Source organism: Rhinolophus ferrumequinum, chromosome 9 (assembly GCF_004115265.2).
Source record: "Rhinolophus ferrumequinum isolate MPI-CBG mRhiFer1 chromosome 9, mRhiFer1_v1.p, whole genome shotgun sequence".
NCBI classification, from domain to species: domain Eukaryota; kingdom Metazoa; phylum Chordata; class Mammalia; order Chiroptera; family Rhinolophidae; genus Rhinolophus; species Rhinolophus ferrumequinum.
In genome coordinates, this window is record NC_046292.1 from 24,655,551 (window position 1) to 24,674,762 (window position 19,212).

Sequence of the window (19,212 nt, forward strand, 5' to 3'; positions counted from 1 at the left end):
GTACAGGGTTTCTTCTGGGGTGTTAGGAAAATGTTCTAGAATTAGATATTAATAGTTATATTATATCTCAACTTAAAAAAAATGACCTCCTTTAATCTCTTACTACAGAACTCCTAAATTCTACCCATCTATTTAACACTACTGCTACTGATTTGTATTGAGTAAAATTTCTGTCTTCAGTGCGAGAGGTTCCTTGAAGACAGACAGCCTCATCAATTTTCTCCTGGACTTCTTGATTCACTTCCTAATAGATATCCTTACCTCTAGCCCCAGTCCTGTCCTCCCCCTCCCCTTTCCATCTTCATCCCATCCCCACCATTATCATTCTTCGATATTCCAGCAAAAATGATCAGAAATTAACCAGTATTACTCTTCTGCTTAAAATTTTCAATAGCTCCCAATTCCCTAAGGCAATGATCTCCAAACTAGAGTGTTTTCAAGAGTTGCACAAGACAATCACTGGGGTATGAAAAGAAAACATTAAAACTTTGTATTTGTTTTCAGTAGATCCCTTTAAATTTTTGTTTTTGGTTGGCATCTCACATACGTAAGACATTAGTACAATGGTACTTGTTATTATGTATAAATACACATATACTGGAGTACATCCTCAACTGTTTTATGGATTAGCGTACGTAATCAAGAAAATCTGCAGACCACCTACCTAAAAAGATTAAAATCAAAGCTTCTTCGCATAGTATACCAGATCCTTCATTACCTGGCTACCATCTACCTCTCAGGAGCTCTCATTCAAGCTTTGCTCTATATATTCCACAACACTAAGCTGCTTACAGATTTTCTGCTATATACCAGGCTGTTTCACACTTTTGTGCCTTTGTTCTTACATTCCCATTGCCCGGAAATACCCTTCGAATCCTTCAAATTCAACCTTCAAAAATCTGTTCAGGCATCAGGTTGTCTGGAGAGAATTTCTCAGTTCTCCCCCATCACCTCTAAGCTGAATATTTCCTTTCTGGTTTCAGAAGCACTCTGGGCATTGCATCTCTCTATCTTTTCACTTACGACATCATAGTATTTATATATCTATCTCATTAAACTGGGAGTTCTTCCAGGGAAGGAATTGTACATCTTTATTACCCTTATGCCTAGCCTAAATTATAGACTCCTAGTGAATTCTCAAAAACTGGTCCTGAATTGAGTCCTTTTTCTCTATACTCAAAACAACTATGTAATCCACTTCCCAGAAGCAGGGGAGCATCAGTAAAAGTTTTCATAGCCAATTTTTAGCTTCAGGCCTACATTAGCCTCAGTGACTCGTTTTAGGTTCCCAGGGCCGGTTCAGATCCTGTCATCCCTCACACACATGCACACATAACTTTCAGATGTACACATTCTTTAGATATGTTATTACGTTATTATTTTTACCAGCTCTTCTAGTTTCAAAGGCACTATGTCTCCTTAAGTTACCTTCATATACCTCTGCTCTGATTGTGTTGAGTCTAAACTTTAACTCTCAAATGATGGACTATGTCGACTTCAAAGTTTAATTCTCAAAGCACAGTTACCCTTATTGCTAATTTATTAATTTACTCAGTTAACAAATATTTTCATGGTGCATCTACTATGTGCCCAGCTGTTGGTTCTTGCTAGGAATACCTAGCATAAGTAAAAAAAAAAAAAAAAAGGAATACCAGCTACTTTCAGGAAGCTGACAGTCTATTGCAGGAATTTCCAAATTTGGGGGGGTCACCTCGTTTGTCTCCAAATACTGATAATCCCCATGTCCAAAATGCTATTTTTCAAGCCATTTAACAATAACATTAAAATAGTGGTTCAATGGCCCATAAGGAAAACACAGAGAATCTTTTATCAGACAAATTGTTATCACTGTTTTCTAGCAGTGGGCTTCAGCATTGAACCCAAAAGCAGGAATAAAACAGAAGCTCATCATATGTAAGCCAATGTCTGCCTGGGCTCTACCTGAGAGGGAGTAAACTGCTAAGTGGCAAACAGGAATGGTGATAACGGGAGAGCTGCCTGATTTTGATGAGTTTTTCAGCAATAATCCATACACTACATGAGCTAAATGACAACTGCAAACAATCAAGAATGTATTTTATCAGGGAAAACTTAAGAGCACAGGTAAAAACTGAACAAACTCATGGGTAGCTAAACACTGACTCAGGCTACCAATAGGTTTCTGCTGTTTTGTTGTTGCTTTTTCAGGTAGGATTTTCCACCCCCTTGTTTAAAAAAAAAATAAAGTTATACATGTACACTGAAAAAAAATCTGGAATACAAAGCGTAAAGAGATAATTCCACTATTCAAGAAATACGCAAACGTTTAGTTATATATCCTGTTTCAGACCATTTTCTGTTATATAAAAATATTTTTTTCTTTTCACAAAATTGGCACTATAATGAATATGCAGTTATGTGTCTTTTATCACTTAACACAGGAGCATTTTTCCATGTACTTAGTCTTCTAAAATATTACTTTTGAGGTTAGATAATATTCCATGTGGATATGCCATAATTTCCCCACCCTTCTATTGTTGGGCAGTTGTGGCAATGTTTTGCAACATAGAATAAATGAGGGTTGATGAATGCTCTCATTCACATCCAAATATGTCCTTGAGATACATTCCTGAAAGGGAAATTATTAAATCAAAGGACATAAACTTTTTTTTAAAGATCTTGATATTTATGCCAAAAAACTCTGTGTTCAAACTCCCCAGCACAATATGAGAGCAACCACATCATTCCCAGATGTTTTTACATTAATCGTCGTCAATATGATAGATTAAGAAGGCTTTCTCATTTTAATCTGCAGCTGTTTGGTTAGTAGTAAGAATGAACATTTTTTAAATTTTTATAAATAATTTTAATTTCTTATTTATTTATGGTACTCTCTATGTCCTTTATTCATTTTTTCTTAGGATATTGTGTTTTTTTTAATTAATAAGAAAGAGTTCTGATAAATAAAAATACATGACAAATCTATCATGCGTTGTTTGCATGTTGCCTCAGTTTGAACACACATGGTTCTTGGTTCTTCCATGGTAAAAGCTCCAAACTTTTCTAAAATGACAGTGGTATAATCCAATCTCCACCAGAACCACTTCTAACAATATCACATTTGCACCTTTACACTTAATCTACTCTCTAGAGTGCTGTTTTTAAGCACCAAGCTCTAGGAATACTAAGACTAGCCCAATGAACCTATAGTACTAAGTCTAACCAAGTACTAGGTTGAACAATACAGTAACACTCGGAAATGCTTCTTCCTTCTCTGTACTTGGAATCCCTCAAATAACAAGCCGCTTATAACGGTTCAGGGTAAAAAAAAATTGTCTTTGGTCCTCCAAAAGATCACCTGTGGTTGGGAGGCACAGTTGCAGAAGAAAAAGACCATGAGCTCAGAATGGACAAACCTGGGTTTAGAATCCTGGCTCTGTCATTTCTTGCTGTGTGACCTTGGTCAAGTCATTTTGCCCCTTGGGGCCTCAATTTCCTTATCTATAAAATGAGAATAAAACTATCTGTTTTAGGGTTATCATGAAGATTAAATGAGATAAGATATGCAATGTTTATAACCAGGGGTCTGATGTGTGGTAGATGCATTTCAAAAAAATGTGGTCTTCCTACTCTGGTGGTGCTAAATCAGTTACTTATTTAATTCAAATGATCTTACATAAAATGTTGGCCTGAAATAGCTGTCCCAGCAAAGCATCATCCGGTTAAAAAACATTTAGGTCAGTTTTCTGTCAACTGCAATTTCCACTGCTACAATTATGCAATCATCAACCACCACTGCAAGACAACAAAAGCCCCAAAGCCGATGTTACTGAAATTGCTAAACACAGTAATTACTTGACTCTCAAGATCATGACCACCAATTCCTTTAGGACAGCAACAGAAACCTTTGTAATTACAGGAGCAAAAGGCTGATTAGTTATCCCAGAGAGTGGTCTCTACAACAGAAGGCTTTTGGTCACTGCCCAGAACAGCAGCATATTCAGAAGTCTTTTTTAAATGGCTATTTTCTCACATTTCATACTCTGAAAGAAACAATGTCAGCAAAAGAACTGAAAGAAAAAAAGAGACAGAAAGAGGATATTCTTTGAAATTTAGCCTTCTTGGAACTCTTTTCTGGCAAGAGATTCTAGCCTGGTGAAATAATCTCTAGGAGGAAAGCATACTTTATGAAATCTATCAGCATAATCCCTTTCTATGGAAAAAGCAAGGAACACATTCTCCCTGTAAGTATTGATTCCTTTGGGAAAGGAAAGGAAGCAGAGTATCATTTACTAAGCACCTATGTTCAGAGTGCTGTACTGTATTCTTTAATTGTATTATCTCTGAAATCAAGCTCTGAGCCAGGTTTTATCTTGCTCCAGGTTTTATTGTTATTAAGTGGAAACAGCCAGATCCAGGTCTGTCCAACTTTGAAACCTTTTTCTTTCCATTACACCTTCATCAAATCTCAAAATGATCATTCCAATTCTCCCAATTTAAATTTCAGTTCCAAAACAAAACAAATAAATAAATCCAAGTGTCCACCAACAGGACGTTTCTGTCAATTAGCACACTGCTTTTCTGCCTCCTACTAGTCTTTAAAATGAACTGCAGGTCTCACACAAAATGCCCTTTTTTAAAACCTTAAATCTATAAAGAAAATGGTACCTGTTGACAACCACAGAGCACTGAAGCAGAAGCAAGTATAAAACAGGTACAAGTTTCTCAACCACTTCACAGATATCTGCCAACAAAATCCTGATAAAATCCAGGAAGCAGGGCTTGGCTTGACTCCCAGCCTCTTCTCCATGGCCTTCCACACAGGCGGAACCAGTCCACTAGAAAAAGAGAAAGAGAAGACATTTTATGCCAAGTAATTAGTAATTGATTCCTGAAAATGTGGAATGCTAGAGACTGTGATAGATTGGGGGGAGGAGATATTTCAAGTTTGCCTTTCACTGCTCATCTCTGCCCATAAATTTTAAACCTGAGCTTTGACATAGCCTGTAATTATCAGGATAAAAACACAGCAAGGGATGTGAAATGAATCCACTGTAAAACTGGAACACTTTATATTACATTATTTTCTAGTCTAACAGTAAAATCATCTATGTGGAAGAATGGAAAGGGTACCAGCCTGAAAAAGAGAGCTGAGTTTCAGTTCCAGTTCTGCTACTAACAGCTTTGTGACTTTGACCCAACACACTTTCTTATTTATGAAGAGGTTGGACCTGTGTAGCTGTGTTTTTAAAAAAATGTAATGGGATTGTCTTTAAGGAGACATGCACTCTCCAGTTTGCTATTGTCCCCACCACTATTATCTTAAAAACCTACCCAATTTATAGTTCAGTGTCACCTCCCTGAGCCCTAGAATCACCTGCAAATCCTGACTTGAATTCATATATACATTCAACAAATATTTACCCAGGCCCTATCATGTGCCAGATATTGTGCTGGTGACTCTAGATTATCTAGAGGCTGTTTATGTCCCTTCCAGAAGGAAAAAAATGATTTTCCATCAGGTTCTTCTCTTTTACACAATTTCCTATAATATATAAAGTATTATATAAATTTTGGCAACATTATGAGGGTTGATTGAGTTCTGAAGAAGCAATTCAAAAATCTTCTGTCCTAAATGTGCACCTGTCATCCCTGGCAAATGACACAGACTGACAACCCCCACCCACGGCTAGCATACAGGGAGATTGGCATTCCATGGGTCGGATATCAAAACTGACTAATACCAGGAAACAGACACACACAACCTGCAAAACTGAGGTACAGCCCACCCAACAAAATGCTTTCACTGAGCCTTAAGACCTCATCTTTCTCCTTCACATCCATCCATTCCTATTTCTAGTTGTTTTGTAGTTGTACGTTAGGGAGCAGAGGACAGAAAGGTGGTGTGTCAGCCAGAGACACGCTCAAGAGATTAAGAAATAGAGCCTAAGTTAGAAAGTATATCCAGCAACTTCTCTAGCCTCCCGAGATGGAAAGGGTGTGTATGTGTGTGTGTGTATGTGTCTCATCCAACACATTTCTGCCTACCACAAAAGGATTTTAAACTCAAGGTGACTCAACATCTGTCATCAATATAGCGTATGACAGGTGGGCGATAGAAGCATTGAAGAAATGAATAGGTTTTGAAAACGGGAGTAATAAACACCATGGATTAGCAAGCTGATTAGAAGAAGTACAACGTCTTACAAACCATGCATAAGAGAGAGGGAGAGCTCTTTTCCTGTGAACACCAAACCGGTCATTCCTCTGAAACCTACAACTGCCCAACCGCACAAATCACTGCTAGGGTCCAGTCAAAGGCTTGCTGACCAGAGACCCTTCACCTTCACCAACAACACTTCACCAAGATCCAAATGGCTTGTTATAAAATCAAAGGGTAACAGCCCAGGAAGACAACACACACCCCCACAATACTTGACAAATGAAAATCAAGAAAAGCTTGCAGTAGTTCTGGCATGTAGGGCGTTACAAGTACATCTGAAATAAAAGCACTCTGTTGCAGCAGCTGTTCAGACAGAGCAGGGGGTAATGTTTACTTAATACTTCACGTTGATGGGGAATGTATCATAGTTCAGTCTGTCAGCTACATACGTGGAACTCCATTTATGTACACAGCGATAAGATATGTTTGAACAAGGACAGAGCAAGTCTGAAACAGCCTATTCAGCTGGTGTGAGTAATCAAGAATAAAGCTCTTTTTTGAAAAAAGTCTGATATTTAGGAAAGTTACAGAACAGACTGCCATGAATAGCTTTGCTTATATTTGCAGACATTGTTTCCCAAATAGCTGAAAAAACGAACAGATTGTTCTGGGAGGTCGTCTTTTCAGTTTGTTCCTGGCTTCCAGTCTGCTAATCACGTAAGAAAGCACAAAGAGTCAGCTAATGCTCTTCACCTACTGCATCTATTGTCAGTTGGGCACAACCACCACGAGATGAGAGAAGGCAAAGCTTTCCTGGAATCCCGCCTGAGGGTTTCTCTTTTGACTTCATTTCACTTTTGTGCTCCCTGTAGCCACCACAGGACCCCTCTGTGGGGCAATTTTCCAAGTCCTGAATAAGGCAGATTTCACATCGTAAAGTAGCCTTCGTGCTCAGCCCCGACCCCCTTATTCTGCATCGACTATCTTGGTGGGAACACCAAACACCAGAGACAGCAGTTAAGGGCGAGGTTGCAGAAGTCGAAGGAAGCAGGACAGCAGCGCCCCGAGCCCGATCTGTTTGTCTGTCAGGGGATAGAGGAACCTGCAGGACCAGGCCCGAGCCCGAAAGAAGCAGGGTTCAGCCTGGGACTTGAGCTCCGCACTTGTAAAGCTAGAAGCAGATGGCTGCCCTAGCCGGGCCAGGAGCGCCACCTCCGGGTCCCAAAACCCGGCCAGTGCACCCTCAGAAATAGCCCGTCCCCCTTGCCCCTCCCCTGAGCTCGTGGTCCTCGGCCTGGCAGCCAGCCGCCTCCGGCCACCTACCCGGGCTCAGGGCCACACAGCGGGGCCCCGGCTCTCGGGAGCCTCCGCCTCCTCCCGGTCCATGGGGTCGGGACCCCAACCTTCGCTCCCCTCACCCGGAGGAGGAGGAAGAGGAAGAAGGTAGTGCAGGCTCCCCACCCGGACAGCTCCCTGTCGCCTCAGCCTCCCCGGACAGCGACAGCGGCCGGAAACGCCGCCTCCTCCCACCTCACGGGCTCAACCCGGAAATACACTCTTCAGGCTAAGCAAGCCCTCCTGCACCCCCCACCCCCGGAAGCTCAATCCCAGCCGCGAGCCCGAGGGGGAGGAGGGGCAGTGCTGGAGGGGTAGAACTATGCACGAGCGAAGGAACCTGAGCCTTCACGCTGTCGCCTCCCGCTCTCCAGAGGCAGTCTGCGCCTTCGCCTGCCCTGCGCGAGCCCTGGGCCCCAGACTCGGGCAATACCCTCAAGCAAGATGGCGGCAACGGCAGCACACCTCACGGCTTAGCGCCCCGCCGTGCCATTGGCCAGAGCCTGGAGTGAAGCCGCCGTGGATTGGTCGAGAGCGTTGCGGAGGTGGGGGTGGAGCTGCGGCAGCCTGGAGCCAGGAGTGGGCAACGCGGCGTGAGCAGCGGCCCCAGGCTCCCGGAGCAACGCGCTGAGAGAAGACTTCGCTGCTCGGGGCCGTAGCCTGGTGAGCTCAGCCCCCTTGAGGCCCTCCCCTACATTTCAGCCGGGGCCTCTCCGAGCCGGCGCTGATCGACGCCGACACACCCCGGGGACCCTATCGTGACTCCATCGCGCCATATCGCGACATCATCGTGCCCTGTCGAGACTCCATTTTGTCACAGCCCTTTTCAATATATAGCTATTTTTTTTTAATTTGCACTGTCATCTTTGGGGCTGTCCCATGTCGTGATTTTGCCGTGATCTCTCCGTGACATCACCGCGCCATCGTGAAGTGTGATCTCATCGCCGCCCTGTCGTGACTTCATCAATGTCGTGTTGTGACCTGGCTGCGGCGGGACAGGTGGTGACCGCCAGGAACCCTCCTTCCCTTTCTCATCTCCCCGTCTCAGCAGCCCCGCTTCGATTATCCGGCTTTTGGATTCTCCGTTGTCCTGGGAGCTACCTGGGACCCCTTCTTGCTTCTCCAGCCCCTGCCGGCATCCACAGGCTGGTAGCGGGATGGGGAGGGCGAGGAGAGGGAGCGCAAGGGGTTAATTCTGCTGCTGCTGCTGCTGCTGCTGCTGCTGCTGCTGCTGCTGCTGCTGCAGCTTCTGCCCAAGGGAGGGAAAGGAGAGGAGGCAAGGAGCCTGCGGGGGCGACTGAAAGCCCTGGCTGGAGGGGTGGGGTCCCCAGAGGGAACTCCAAGCCTCCCCTGGTCAGCGCCCTTCGTCCTCACTTCAGCTGAAGCTTTTCTCCTGTCTCTTCTGAAGAAGGGAGGGGAAAGGAAACCTAGGATGCCCTTTTCCCTCCTGTCAGCCTGAGTCCGGATAATCGAACTTCACCCATGTGTGTCTCCATTCCTCCCTGTCTGTCCTCACCACTCCCTCTCTGTGTGCCTCAGTGGAGGGAGATAAAACCAGGCTTCTGGTGCCAGAGAGCAGCTGAACAGTGGGGCCAGCCCCCTCCACCCCCAGGAGATTGGTGAGGAGAGCTGTCCAACTGAGCAGCAGGATGTATGGTCCTTACGTTCCCACTTTCTGGAGGTGACCTTGGACCAGGGTCCCTTCATCCCTAAAGATTTGAAGGTCCAGCCCCTTAAAGGGAGGTCAGTCCTGAGGAGCCCATCCCTCCTGATCCTCCCCTCCCTGTGTGTTAATCCCTCCCTCCATCTTCCACTCCCACCCCCGCCCCCGCCCCTCCTCTGCAGTGGGATGCTCAGTCCCTCTTGTGTTCACAGTTGGGCAAGGCGGGCATCATGGCCTCGGATTGCGAGCCAGCTCTGAACCAGGCAGAGGGCCGAAACCCCACCCTGGAGCGCTACCTGGGAGCTCTCCGTGAGGCCAAGAATGACAGCGAGCAGTTTGCAGCCCTGCTGCTAGTAAGGAGCTGACTGAAAATTGGGAGGTGGGAAGGGCTGGATGGTTGGGCCCTCTAGGAATGGGGTCAATAAGTCCCCGAGGATATATAGGTCGTGCAGGCAACCCTGGAGGCACCAAGACGCCTATCTTTTGACTCTTGCTCCCTTGAGTACAGGGGCAAAGAGGAGAATGGGGATGAATAAGGGTTATGGCCCTAGGAGCCTCGGAGGAGGCTGGCTGGGTCTGCTCTCGGGTGTCCCAGAGCAGATGGGAGCTGACTCATAGGATAGCAGCAGCAGGTAGTAACTGTGCAGAGCACTTGAGGGCTGGGGATGAATGTTCTGGGGGTGGAGAGAGTAGCAAGACTGGAAGTGACTGCGAAGGGGTCCCAGGGGATGGCCAGGATGGCAGTAGGTAGGTTGAGGGTAAGGGAGCTGGTTCCAGGCTTGGCCCTGTTGGAGGAACCCAAGCTGGGGACAGCAGAGCAAGAGCTGCAGTGCTGGGAAGGAGGGGTTGGTGTGTGGGGGGTGAAGGGAGGAGGGAGTACAGCCACTGCTTGTTTGCCATGGCAACAGGGAGAAGGCTCTGGAGTCAAGGGCTCACACTGCAGCAGAGGAGGTGTTTAGGTGCAATGTTAGGGGAAATGTTTTGACAGGCAGAGCAGCGAGACACAGGAGCCATTTCCCCTGAGAAGGTGGCGGGAATGGATCCGAGACTTCTCCGGTGGGAGCAATTAAGAAGGGACTCGAAATCCTTGGAGGATTTTAAATACTGAGTTCTAAGCCCCTTTCAACTCAGGTTGTGGGCATCTAGATTAGTTAGGAAGAACTTCCCAACTGACCAGGTGATAAGACGCAGAACAAGTATCAATAGTTGAGGAGGCCTGGGCCTCCCTTCCACAGAATAATCATAGATGAGGGATCCCAGAGGTCATACCTATCTGTCAGGGAGAAGGAAGGAACTGGATGAAGTGAACTGGATGAAGTCTGGGAGGCTTCCCAACCCCAGAGTGAGTCCCGTTACATAACGTAATCCTGCTAATATTGAACTCCCCACGGTGCAAGGGACAGTATTTGCCACTTCTTCTTTTCGTCCTGCTGATAGCACATACTGCCCCCCCTCAGGTGACCAAGGCAGTCAAAGCAGGTGACATCGATGCCAAAACTCGGCGACGGATCTTCGATGCTGTAGGTTTCACATTCCCCAATCGTCTCCTGACCACCAAGGAGGCACCTGATGGCTGCCCCGACCACGTTCTCCGAGCCCTGGGTGTGGCGCTGCTGGCCTGCTTCTGCAGTGACCCTGAACTGGCCGCCCACCCCCAGGTCCTGAACAAGATCCCCATCCTTAGTACCTTCCTCACAACCCGGGGGGACCCTGATGATGCTGCCCGCCGTTCCATGATCGATGACACCTACCAGTGCCTGACAGCTGTGGCAGGCACACCCCGTGGGCCCCGGCACCTCATTGCTGGTGGCACCGTGTCTGCCCTGTGTCAGGCATACCTGGGGCATGGCTATGGCTTTGACCAGGCCCTGGCACTCCTGGTGGGGCTGCTGGCTGCTGCCGAGACACAGTGCTGGAAGGAGGCAGAGCCTGACCTGCTGGCCGTGTTGCGGGGCCTCAGTGAAGATTTCCAGAAAGCTGAGGATGCCAGCAAGTTTGAGCTCTGCCAGCTGCTGCCCATCTTTCTGCCCCCGACAACCGTGCCCTCTGAATGCCTCCGGGATCTGCAGGCTGGGCTGGCACGCATCCTGGGCAGCAAGCTGAGCTCCTGGCAGCGCAACCCCGCACTAAAGCTGGCAGCCCGCCTGGCGCACGCCTGTGGCTCCGACTGGATCCCAGCGGGCAGCTCCGGGAGCAAGTTCCTGGCCCTGCTGGTGAATCTGGCGTGCGTGGAGGTACGGCTGGCACTGGAGGAGACAGGCACAGAGGTGAAAGAAGATGTGGTGACTGCCTGCTATGCCCTCATGGAGTTGGGAATCCAGGAATGCACCCGCTGTGAGCAGTCACTGCTTAAGGAGCCACAGAAGGTGCAGCTCGTGAGCATCATGAAGGAGGCCATCGGAGCTGTGATCCATTACCTGCAGCAGGTGAGGGTACAATGGCCCACAGAGGAATCCAGTGTGGGGGGCGGGGAGCCAGAGCCAAGGGAAAGGGGGAAGTGAAACTCCTGCACCTCCGAGTAATGGAGAGACAGCGAAGATGCACTTCCCTGGGAGTAGTGTGTGACCGAGCCTCCCCACCCTTCCCGTGCCTCCACATAAGCACCATACCACACACCATATGTGCACTCATCACAGTACACACACACACACACACAACACAGTAACCTCCCACTCACAGCCCTCCCCCCAGGACACACACACACACACACAATCGAAGCCGTCTGTTCTGCTCAGTCTATAGCATTGTTTTACATACATGCACATACAAACTTGTAACCCTGCAGGGAAAAGCAGCATGGCCACCTGGAGTCTGGCCTCTGAAGAGGTTCAGCTAATGCCTCCCAGGTCAGAGCTGCTGTAGAGGGAATGTTTACTTGGCTCTGGACCTCTGAGTTTCTTTTTAGCCTTGGGATACTTTGGAGGTGGGGGGCAGGGGAATACAAGTTGAGCCCCAGTGAGTGCAGAGTTCTGTCACCTGAAGTCCAGTTAGCTCAGCAGACATGCCCTGAGGGCTAGCTCTGTGCCAGGCCCCTGCTGGGTGCATCCCTACCACGTTCTAGGTGCTGAGTACACAGGGCCTGCCTCTGAAGGGCTCCCAGGCCAGAATTCCCTTCTAGTTGTGTTATTCCAAGGCTGGTCGACATGCTGTCCAGGCAGGGCAGGGGCTCTGGTCCTGCTCCATCTCAAGGGGGATCCTATGGCAACAGGTGGGGCCAGAAAAGCAGAAGGAGCCCTTTGTGTTTGCTTCGGTGCGGATCCTGGGTGCCTGGCTGGCTGAGGAGACCTCATCTCTGCGCAAAGAGGTCTGCCAGCTGCTGCCCTTCCTCGTCCGCTATGCCAAGACCCTCTACGAGGAGGCAGAGGAAGCCAATGACCTCTCTCAGCAGGTGGCTACCCTGGCCATCTCCCCCACCACCCCAGGGCCTACCTGGCCAGGGGATGCTCTCCGGTGAGTTCGTAGTTACAATCTGTCCAGCCACACTGTTTTAAAGAAAAGTGTAACAGAGGGATACCTCCTCTCCCCCCAGACTGGGCTATGCTGGGCTTCCTGACTGCAGCATGAGATTGCCTTGAGGATTATTTCTGTTTTTGTTGGGGGGCTTGTTCCCACAGGACTCCTAGGCTGCCAAGTCTCACTTGCCAACCCCCGATTTCTCTAGAAAGAGAGAACTCATGCTTACTGAGTATCTACTACGTGCCACGCATTTTTCTGTACTCTTTACCAAAATCTCATTGGGTCCACACAGCAAATCTATGACGTAAGTCTCATCCACATCTTCAGGATGAAGAAACTGAGACTCAAGGAGGTTAAAGTCACTTGGCCACACTCACACCATGTGGCAGAGCCCAAGTTTGAACCTAGGCCTGTGCAACTCCAAAGCTTGTGCTTCTTGTGCAGTACCTATGAGGATGTGTCCTTTTCCCCTACTTCCATTTTTCTTAGGTGGGGTGCCCCCAAAAAGGAAATCTCTCCCTACCCCTCACACTTGTGTCCCTTCCACGCCCCCAGGCTCCTTCTGCCAGGCTGGTGCCACCTGACAGTCGAAGATGGGCCCCGGGAGATCCTGATCAAAGAGGGGGCCCCCTCACTTCTTTGCAAGTATTTCCTGCAGCAGTGGGAACTCACATCCCCCGGCCATGACACCTCAGTGCTGCCCGACAGTGTGGAGATCGGCCTGCAGACCTGCTGCCACATCTTCCTCAACCTCGTGGTCACTGCACCAGGGCTGATCAAGTGAGGCCGGGAGGCGGTCGGAGGAAGTGGGCGGGGGGAGAAGGGGGCTACTCAAACTTGCCCCAAATCTTCATCTCCTGCTTTGCTTCCCTGTGCCCGTGGGTCCCTGTTAGTGTTAGAATGAAAGAGTCTCAGAATAGACAGAGCCACCCCACACAAGGCTGTGGCATCTCTGGAACTCCTCTGGGCACATCTACCTGGTTCAGCCATAACCCAGTCTCTGCTCCCCAGGTGCCATGAATGGGGCCCAAAATTAACTCTCCACCCTGTTGCCTAATTTCTTGCCAAACCCTGGCCTGATGAAGCTGGGAGCCCAGGATCCCAGGTTTTCCCAGGGCTTGGTCTGACTCTGTATTAACCCCCCACGTCCCCCCATCTTTCCATCCCTCTCTCCTCAGGCGAGATGCCTGCTTCACGTCTCTTATGAACACCCTGATGACGTCACTGCCCGCACTAGTGCAGCAGCAGGGGAGGCTGCTTCTGGCTGCCAACGTGGCCACCCTGGGCCTCCTCATGGCCCGGCTCCTTAGCACCTCTCCAGGTAAGTCCTGGGGACCCAGACCTAATGGATGGGGTAGACAACCTGGGTGGACCTGCTGGCCTCTGGGCATGTCACCATTTTCAAAGAATGGTTTTACAGAATTTTCCTATCCAGACGAACTCTAAAGTATGTCTCCATCCCTCACCCCACCCTTCTTTCCAAAATGATAACATTCTCTTCCTTCTGAAGACTTTTAAGGCAAGGTCTGGTGGGTGTAAGTACAGGCCTACTCCCAGCAGCCCAAGGAATCTGAATCCAGTGTTTCCAAGGTGGAGGAGCCGCCCCCAACCAGGCCTTGAGTCAGATACCTGACTTATCTCCATTGAGGTTTTTCTCTGCTCAGCGCCTCACCCCCTCGTGACTTCAGCGTTTGGTGCTCCTCTGCACATACCCTCTCCCCAGCCCTGCCTTACTCTGGCCGTGTGCAGGGGGAAGGGCTCAGCCCCTGCCAGCCCTCCATGTCTCCCACTTTGGCTGTGGGTGTCTGCTTGGGTCCCTCTGTCCCTGCCTGTTCCCTGTGCCCCATCTGTCAGGTTGGAGGAGCTGAGCAGACGCCCAGGAACGGGGTGTAACGAGCCCATACCCTCAGCTGCCTCTCTTCCCTACGTGGGGATCCCAGCAGGGTACCCAACAGTTGGAAGATGAGCAAGTCCCAGTGGACCAGGAGAACCCCCTGCTCTCCAGCCCCTGTGCTTGCTCAGTCCCAACTGTGTCACCATAGCCCCTGAGTAGAACCCCAGTGCTGGTTCACCCACAAATGCCACCAGGTTAGATTAACAGCCTCTGGGGCAGAGTCTGCAGTGCAGGGGTGACCCTCAGCCCACAGGCAAGCAAAGCCGAGTCACCAGCTCCCAGTCCCCTCTGGCGCCCTCTTCTGGCCCAAGAATCAAATTGGCGCAACCTCCTTACCCTGTTGAGGAGCCGCTAGGCCCAGCAGCTACTCACGTCACTGCTCAGACTTTAGGTAGTTCTGACCATGACATTGAATGTTCCAAGATTATTACATTTAATTCTCACAGCAGATTTTTCTAAGACTGGCACTATTGGTCCCGTTTTACAAGTGAAGAAACGAGACCCAGAAAGTGAATTACCCAGGGTCACACGTGAAGTCAAAGGCAGGGTTCAAACCTAGGCAGGCTGATTCCAGACTATGCTTCGGCTCCCTGAATTTGCCCAGACAGGAAGGGAAAGTAGGGGTCTGGCAAAGCAGCTGGCCCATCTGCTTCATGCCCCCCACTCCCTGCTTGCCTTCCAGCTCTTCAGGGAACACCAGCATCCAGAGGTTTCTTCGCGGCCGCCATCCTCTTCCTATCACAGTCCCACGTGGCACGGGCCACGCCTGGCTCAGACCAGGCAGTGCTGGCCCTGTCCCCTGACTACGAGGGCATCTGGGCTGATCTGCAGGAGCTCTGGTTCCTGGGCATGCAGGCCTTCACGGGCTGCGTGCCACTGCTGCCCTGGCTGGCCCCCGCTGCCTTGCGCTCCCGCTGGCCACAGGAGCTGCTCCAGCTGCTAGGCAGTGTCAGTCCCAACTCCGTCAAACCGGAGATGGTAGCCGCCTATCAGGGTGTCCTGGTTGAGTTGGCACGGGCCAACCGGCTGTGCCGGGAAGCCATGAGGCTGCAGGCAGGTGAGGAGACAGCCAGCCACTATCGGATGGCCGCCCTGGAGCAATGCCTGTCGGAGCCCTGAAGGGATGTCCACTGGGGGCGGGCAGCGAGGGAAGGAGGGAGGAGGCATCTTCCCTGAAGCCCCCAAACTGGATCCCCCCTCTCCAGACTCCCACCCACACACCCCAGCTTTCTGGCTTTTCCAAGGGCAAGGGCATTGTGCCCACCCTTCAAGTGTAAGGAACTGTGTCCCGTCCCCTGGGCCCAGTTGGGCAGGGATTGTCTTGGAAATCAACGTGGCTGTGCCTGCCAGGCCCCGGAAGGTTGGAGCAGCCCCCAGGGAGGGGGGCACTAGGTGTCATTGTGCCTGATGTCTGGCTCCCCCACAAGAGGGAGGCCTCAGGGTGGGACAGGGCTGGCAGGAGCTGGCTGCCTCAGCCCATGTGCCCTGCCGGCCAGGGCGTGGGCTCCCCTAGGCTGTGGTGCCCCTTTGGCCTCCCAGGTCCACGTCCTTTAAATTGGCCATTTGGTTCTTGCCCTTGGCCCTCATGGGCAGAGAGCAGGCTCAGGCCATTGACATCGCAGTTCTTCCTATCAGCTTCACTGACCCAGGGTCTAAACTGCCCCATCCTTTTAGGGGCAGACAGGCCTGGTGGGGGGTGGGGAAAACTCTGTCCACCTGAGCTTCCTTGAGGGGACCCAGAAACCCTTGGGCCTGGGTCTCTAAGCTTTTGTGTCGTGTTGCAGCAGAGTGATGATGGGGGTTGGGGGGTTATTTATTTTGCCTGTCCTTATCCCTGCTTGGACACCTGAGCATCTGACCCGTCCCCCTGGTGCCATCTTGCCTGGCTGGAGCCAGGAACAGGAAGGACACTTCCCCAAAAGCCGCATGTTTCCCTAGTGATTGCACCCCGTTGCCGTCATGGTGCCTGGCTTTAAATCCACCCCTGCTTAGGACTCCTCTCTGCAGAGAGACGCGACTGGCGGCTCCAGCAGGAACTACCTTTATTATGAACCCAGGGGGACCCCCCCACACACACACCTGATTTCTTGCTCCCCCCTTCCCTCCCCCAGTGCGTTCTGTGATCGCCAAGTTCAAAGCTGTGCACATGTGGACACTCAATAAATGTTCATTGGTGACAAGATGGCTCCTGTGTGGTCTGTCCTGCACCTTCTCTCCCAGGGTCCAGCAGCTCAGAGCTACTATTTGCTGAACACATGCTCTGCTAGGCACACTTCACAAGTGTTACTCAGCCCACCCAAGAATCCTATGAAGCAGGCATTATCCTGATTTTACAGGTGAAGAAGACACTTAGGCATAGCTAGGGGAGTTGCTCAGAGTGTTGCAGGTAGCAAGTGCCAGAGCCAAGACTCCACGTAGGCCATCCAACTTCTCAGCCTACCCCCTTCATTGCTAGAGCAAGGCTGCTGATGGGGTGTTGATGTGGCCAGGCCTAGTGGGGGCTCTGGTCTCTGGTGTACTGATGAAGTGCTGCCCTTCCATGTCAGCACTTTGTTGCCAAGTGGCACTGCTACATCCTCCAATTTTTGAAGAGAAATCAGAAATCGTAATTTTTATGTGAAATGTGATTTATGAATGTTGATTTTTTAAAAAATACAATCACTGCTACCCCAACAGAACATTGACAGGCCAAATGTGGCTTTCAGGCCACCAGCTGTTCACCTCTGCTCTATGTCACGTGAGGAGGGGAAAGGCCTAGGTACTTCAGCAGGAGATGAGCAGAGCACCCACTGCCTCACCAGGCCTGAGCCAAAGCTGTCAGACAGGAACCAGACGCAGACTCCTTTCCACCTAAGCCCTCAAGCCTACAAGCATTCACTCCTTACAAGTCCTATTCTTCCTGAGTGCCAACCTATGGCTGGCTATGCATAGACAGGAACATTCATTTATTCATTCGATATACTGGAAGTCATGTTCTTAGCATGGATTCCGTGAAATCCCTGAAAAATACGAAAAGACAGACCCTGCCCTGCCCTCAGCAGCTTAAAATCTAGAGGGGAAACAGGAAAGGCAACAGAGAGCTCCGAAAGGTGAACAGTTGCTTCTATGGGGGGATCTGAACAAAGTGTGGCTGGAGCCTAAGAGCTCCTCAGCCTGTCTGAATAAGTCTAAGAAAATTCAGAGAAAGTATTTGCTCTGAGACCTGAGTGTGAGGAGGGCTTGCCAGGTGTACGAGCAGAGGAACAGCAGGTATAAAGGCACGCAAGCTTAGGAACTGCAAGTAGGTCATTACTGCTGCAGCAGAGAGTGTGAGGCGTGTAGAAGATGAGGTCGCACCAGTGGGCATGGACCAGACCTTACAAGTCCTGCTGTGCGTGTCAAGAAGCTTAGGTGTGGGATAATGCCGAGACTGCGATGTTTGAGCAGATTGAATGTGATCCAGTGTGCATTTTAGAAAGATGATTTTGGCTGCAAGAGGGACGACTGAGGCAAGGAGCTCAGAGGGGAGGTCATAAGTCTGACCTAAGCCAGCAGCAGTGAGGATGGAGAAAATATAGGTAGGAGTGAGTTCATAGAGCTTGGTGATTAATTGAAAGTCAAGTAGGATGAAGAGCCAAGGATGACTCCAGATTCCTGATCTGGGCCACTAAGCGGTTAAGGAGGCCATTCACAGTCATGGGGAACAGGTTTGTGCAAAGTATAGGCTCATTTTAGTAAATGGTGAATTTGTGCTGCTTGCGGAATATCCAGTGGGCAGTTGCTTTCTGTGATCTGGGGCTCAGAGAGAGGTCTGGGTGAGTGACAGTTTTGAAGTTATCAGTATAGACGGTCCTTAAAAGTCATGGGAGTGACTGAGATCACGGGAAGTGAAAAGAGAAGATTACTCCAAAGCAGTGGCATGCAGCTGTTAATCCCTCCTCTCCAAGTACTCTCCCTCGTGCAGAGGGGTTGATAAACCTGGTAGAAAACCTCATAAAACAAGGAAGACTGAGCTCTGTACTTTAGAAAGGGACGGTCAGAGAATTTTGGGCCCCGGAATGCAGGGCAGTGGGGGGAGGGAGAGGGCTAGGCTAACTTGGAGAGACCAAGCTTGCTCCTGATTATGCAGCTGCCAGGGAGAAAAGGAAACGCGAGCTGCAGTTGTGAGATCCAACCACGAGGTGGCGCCTCAACATCTCCTTGTGCCAGATTTCCCCCATCCTGCACTTGGCCAGACCCAGACCAGAGTAGGAGGCTGTCAAAGGCTGGGAGGAGTGTAATTGTGTCAACAATAAAGGAGGCAGGCCTGAGTTTTTTCTTAACATGAAGTCCAAATGCAAGCTCACTTTTTGAAAAAAAAAAGGTAAAGATTTGAGCATGGGAAGAGAGCAATGTGCCAAGTATGCCAAATGGTAGTCTGTGTGTTTCAACTTGTACACCTATGTCAATATGTGTTCTGTGTTCCCATGTTGTATGTGTGTTTCCCATGATTCTCTCTGTGCGTGTTGTGTGTCCCATGTGTTCAGGGGTGTCTGCATGTGTACCCCATGCACATCCCAGGCTTCTCCATGTGTGTATTTGTCCCAAAGAGTAGGCGACCTGCAGTGTTCACCTTCATGCTTCAGAGAGTGAGGAGTCCCTTAGCCCTGAAAGAGAAAGGCAACAGAGTCTGCAACCAGAGGGTCCTGAAGATTTTAGGAGCCCCCCAAAGCAGCAGCAGACCATGGAGAACCTCTTCTCCCC

The 19,212-nt window shown here is 49.7% G+C and overlaps 2 protein-coding genes across 5 annotated transcripts in view; one reads left to right on the forward strand and one right to left on the reverse strand.

Moving 5' to 3' along the window:
- KIAA0319L (KIAA0319 like) overlaps window positions 1-7,940 on the reverse strand; it is an 86,913-nt gene extending 78,973 nt beyond the window's left edge. Inside the window, exons 1-2 of one of the 2 annotated variants that reach the window (XM_033114279.1) lie at window positions 7,818-7,940; window positions 4,648-4,817 (exon numbers count right to left, since the gene is read on the reverse strand). In XM_033114279.1, coding sequence (XP_032970170.1) covers window positions 4,648-4,789 — 142 coding nt within the window. In that variant the 5' untranslated portion in view covers window positions 4,790-4,817; window positions 7,818-7,940. Of the gene's footprint in view, window positions 1-4,647; window positions 4,818-7,465; window positions 7,653-7,817 lie in introns of those variants that run through there. The other variant, XM_033114278.1, reaches the window with a different exon arrangement.
- A 55-nt stretch (window positions 7,941-7,995) lies between these two features.
- Window positions 7,996-16,670, forward strand: NCDN (neurochondrin). Of its 3 annotated transcripts, XM_033114280.1 has the most exons (8): window positions 8,065-8,140; window positions 8,409-8,476; window positions 9,353-9,493; window positions 10,598-11,566; window positions 12,349-12,590; window positions 13,152-13,376; window positions 13,775-13,917; window positions 15,173-16,670. In XM_033114280.1, the coding sequence occupies exons 2-8, from the start codon at window positions 8,444-8,446 to the stop codon at window positions 15,607-15,609; spliced, it is 2,190 nt and encodes a 729-aa protein (XP_032970171.1). In that variant the 5' UTR covers window positions 8,065-8,140; window positions 8,409-8,443; the 3' UTR covers window positions 15,610-16,670. The 3 variants fall into 3 exon arrangements, with proteins under 3 accessions (XP_032970172.1, XP_032970171.1, XP_032970173.1); XM_033114281.1 differs by lacking the exon at window positions 8,409-8,476 and having other exon boundaries at window positions 7,996-8,140; window positions 15,173-15,785; XM_033114282.1 differs by lacking the exons at window positions 8,065-8,140; window positions 8,409-8,476 and adding an exon at window positions 9,012-9,220 and having other exon boundaries at window positions 15,173-15,785.
- The last annotated feature ends 2,542 nt before the right edge of the window (window positions 16,671-19,212 follow it).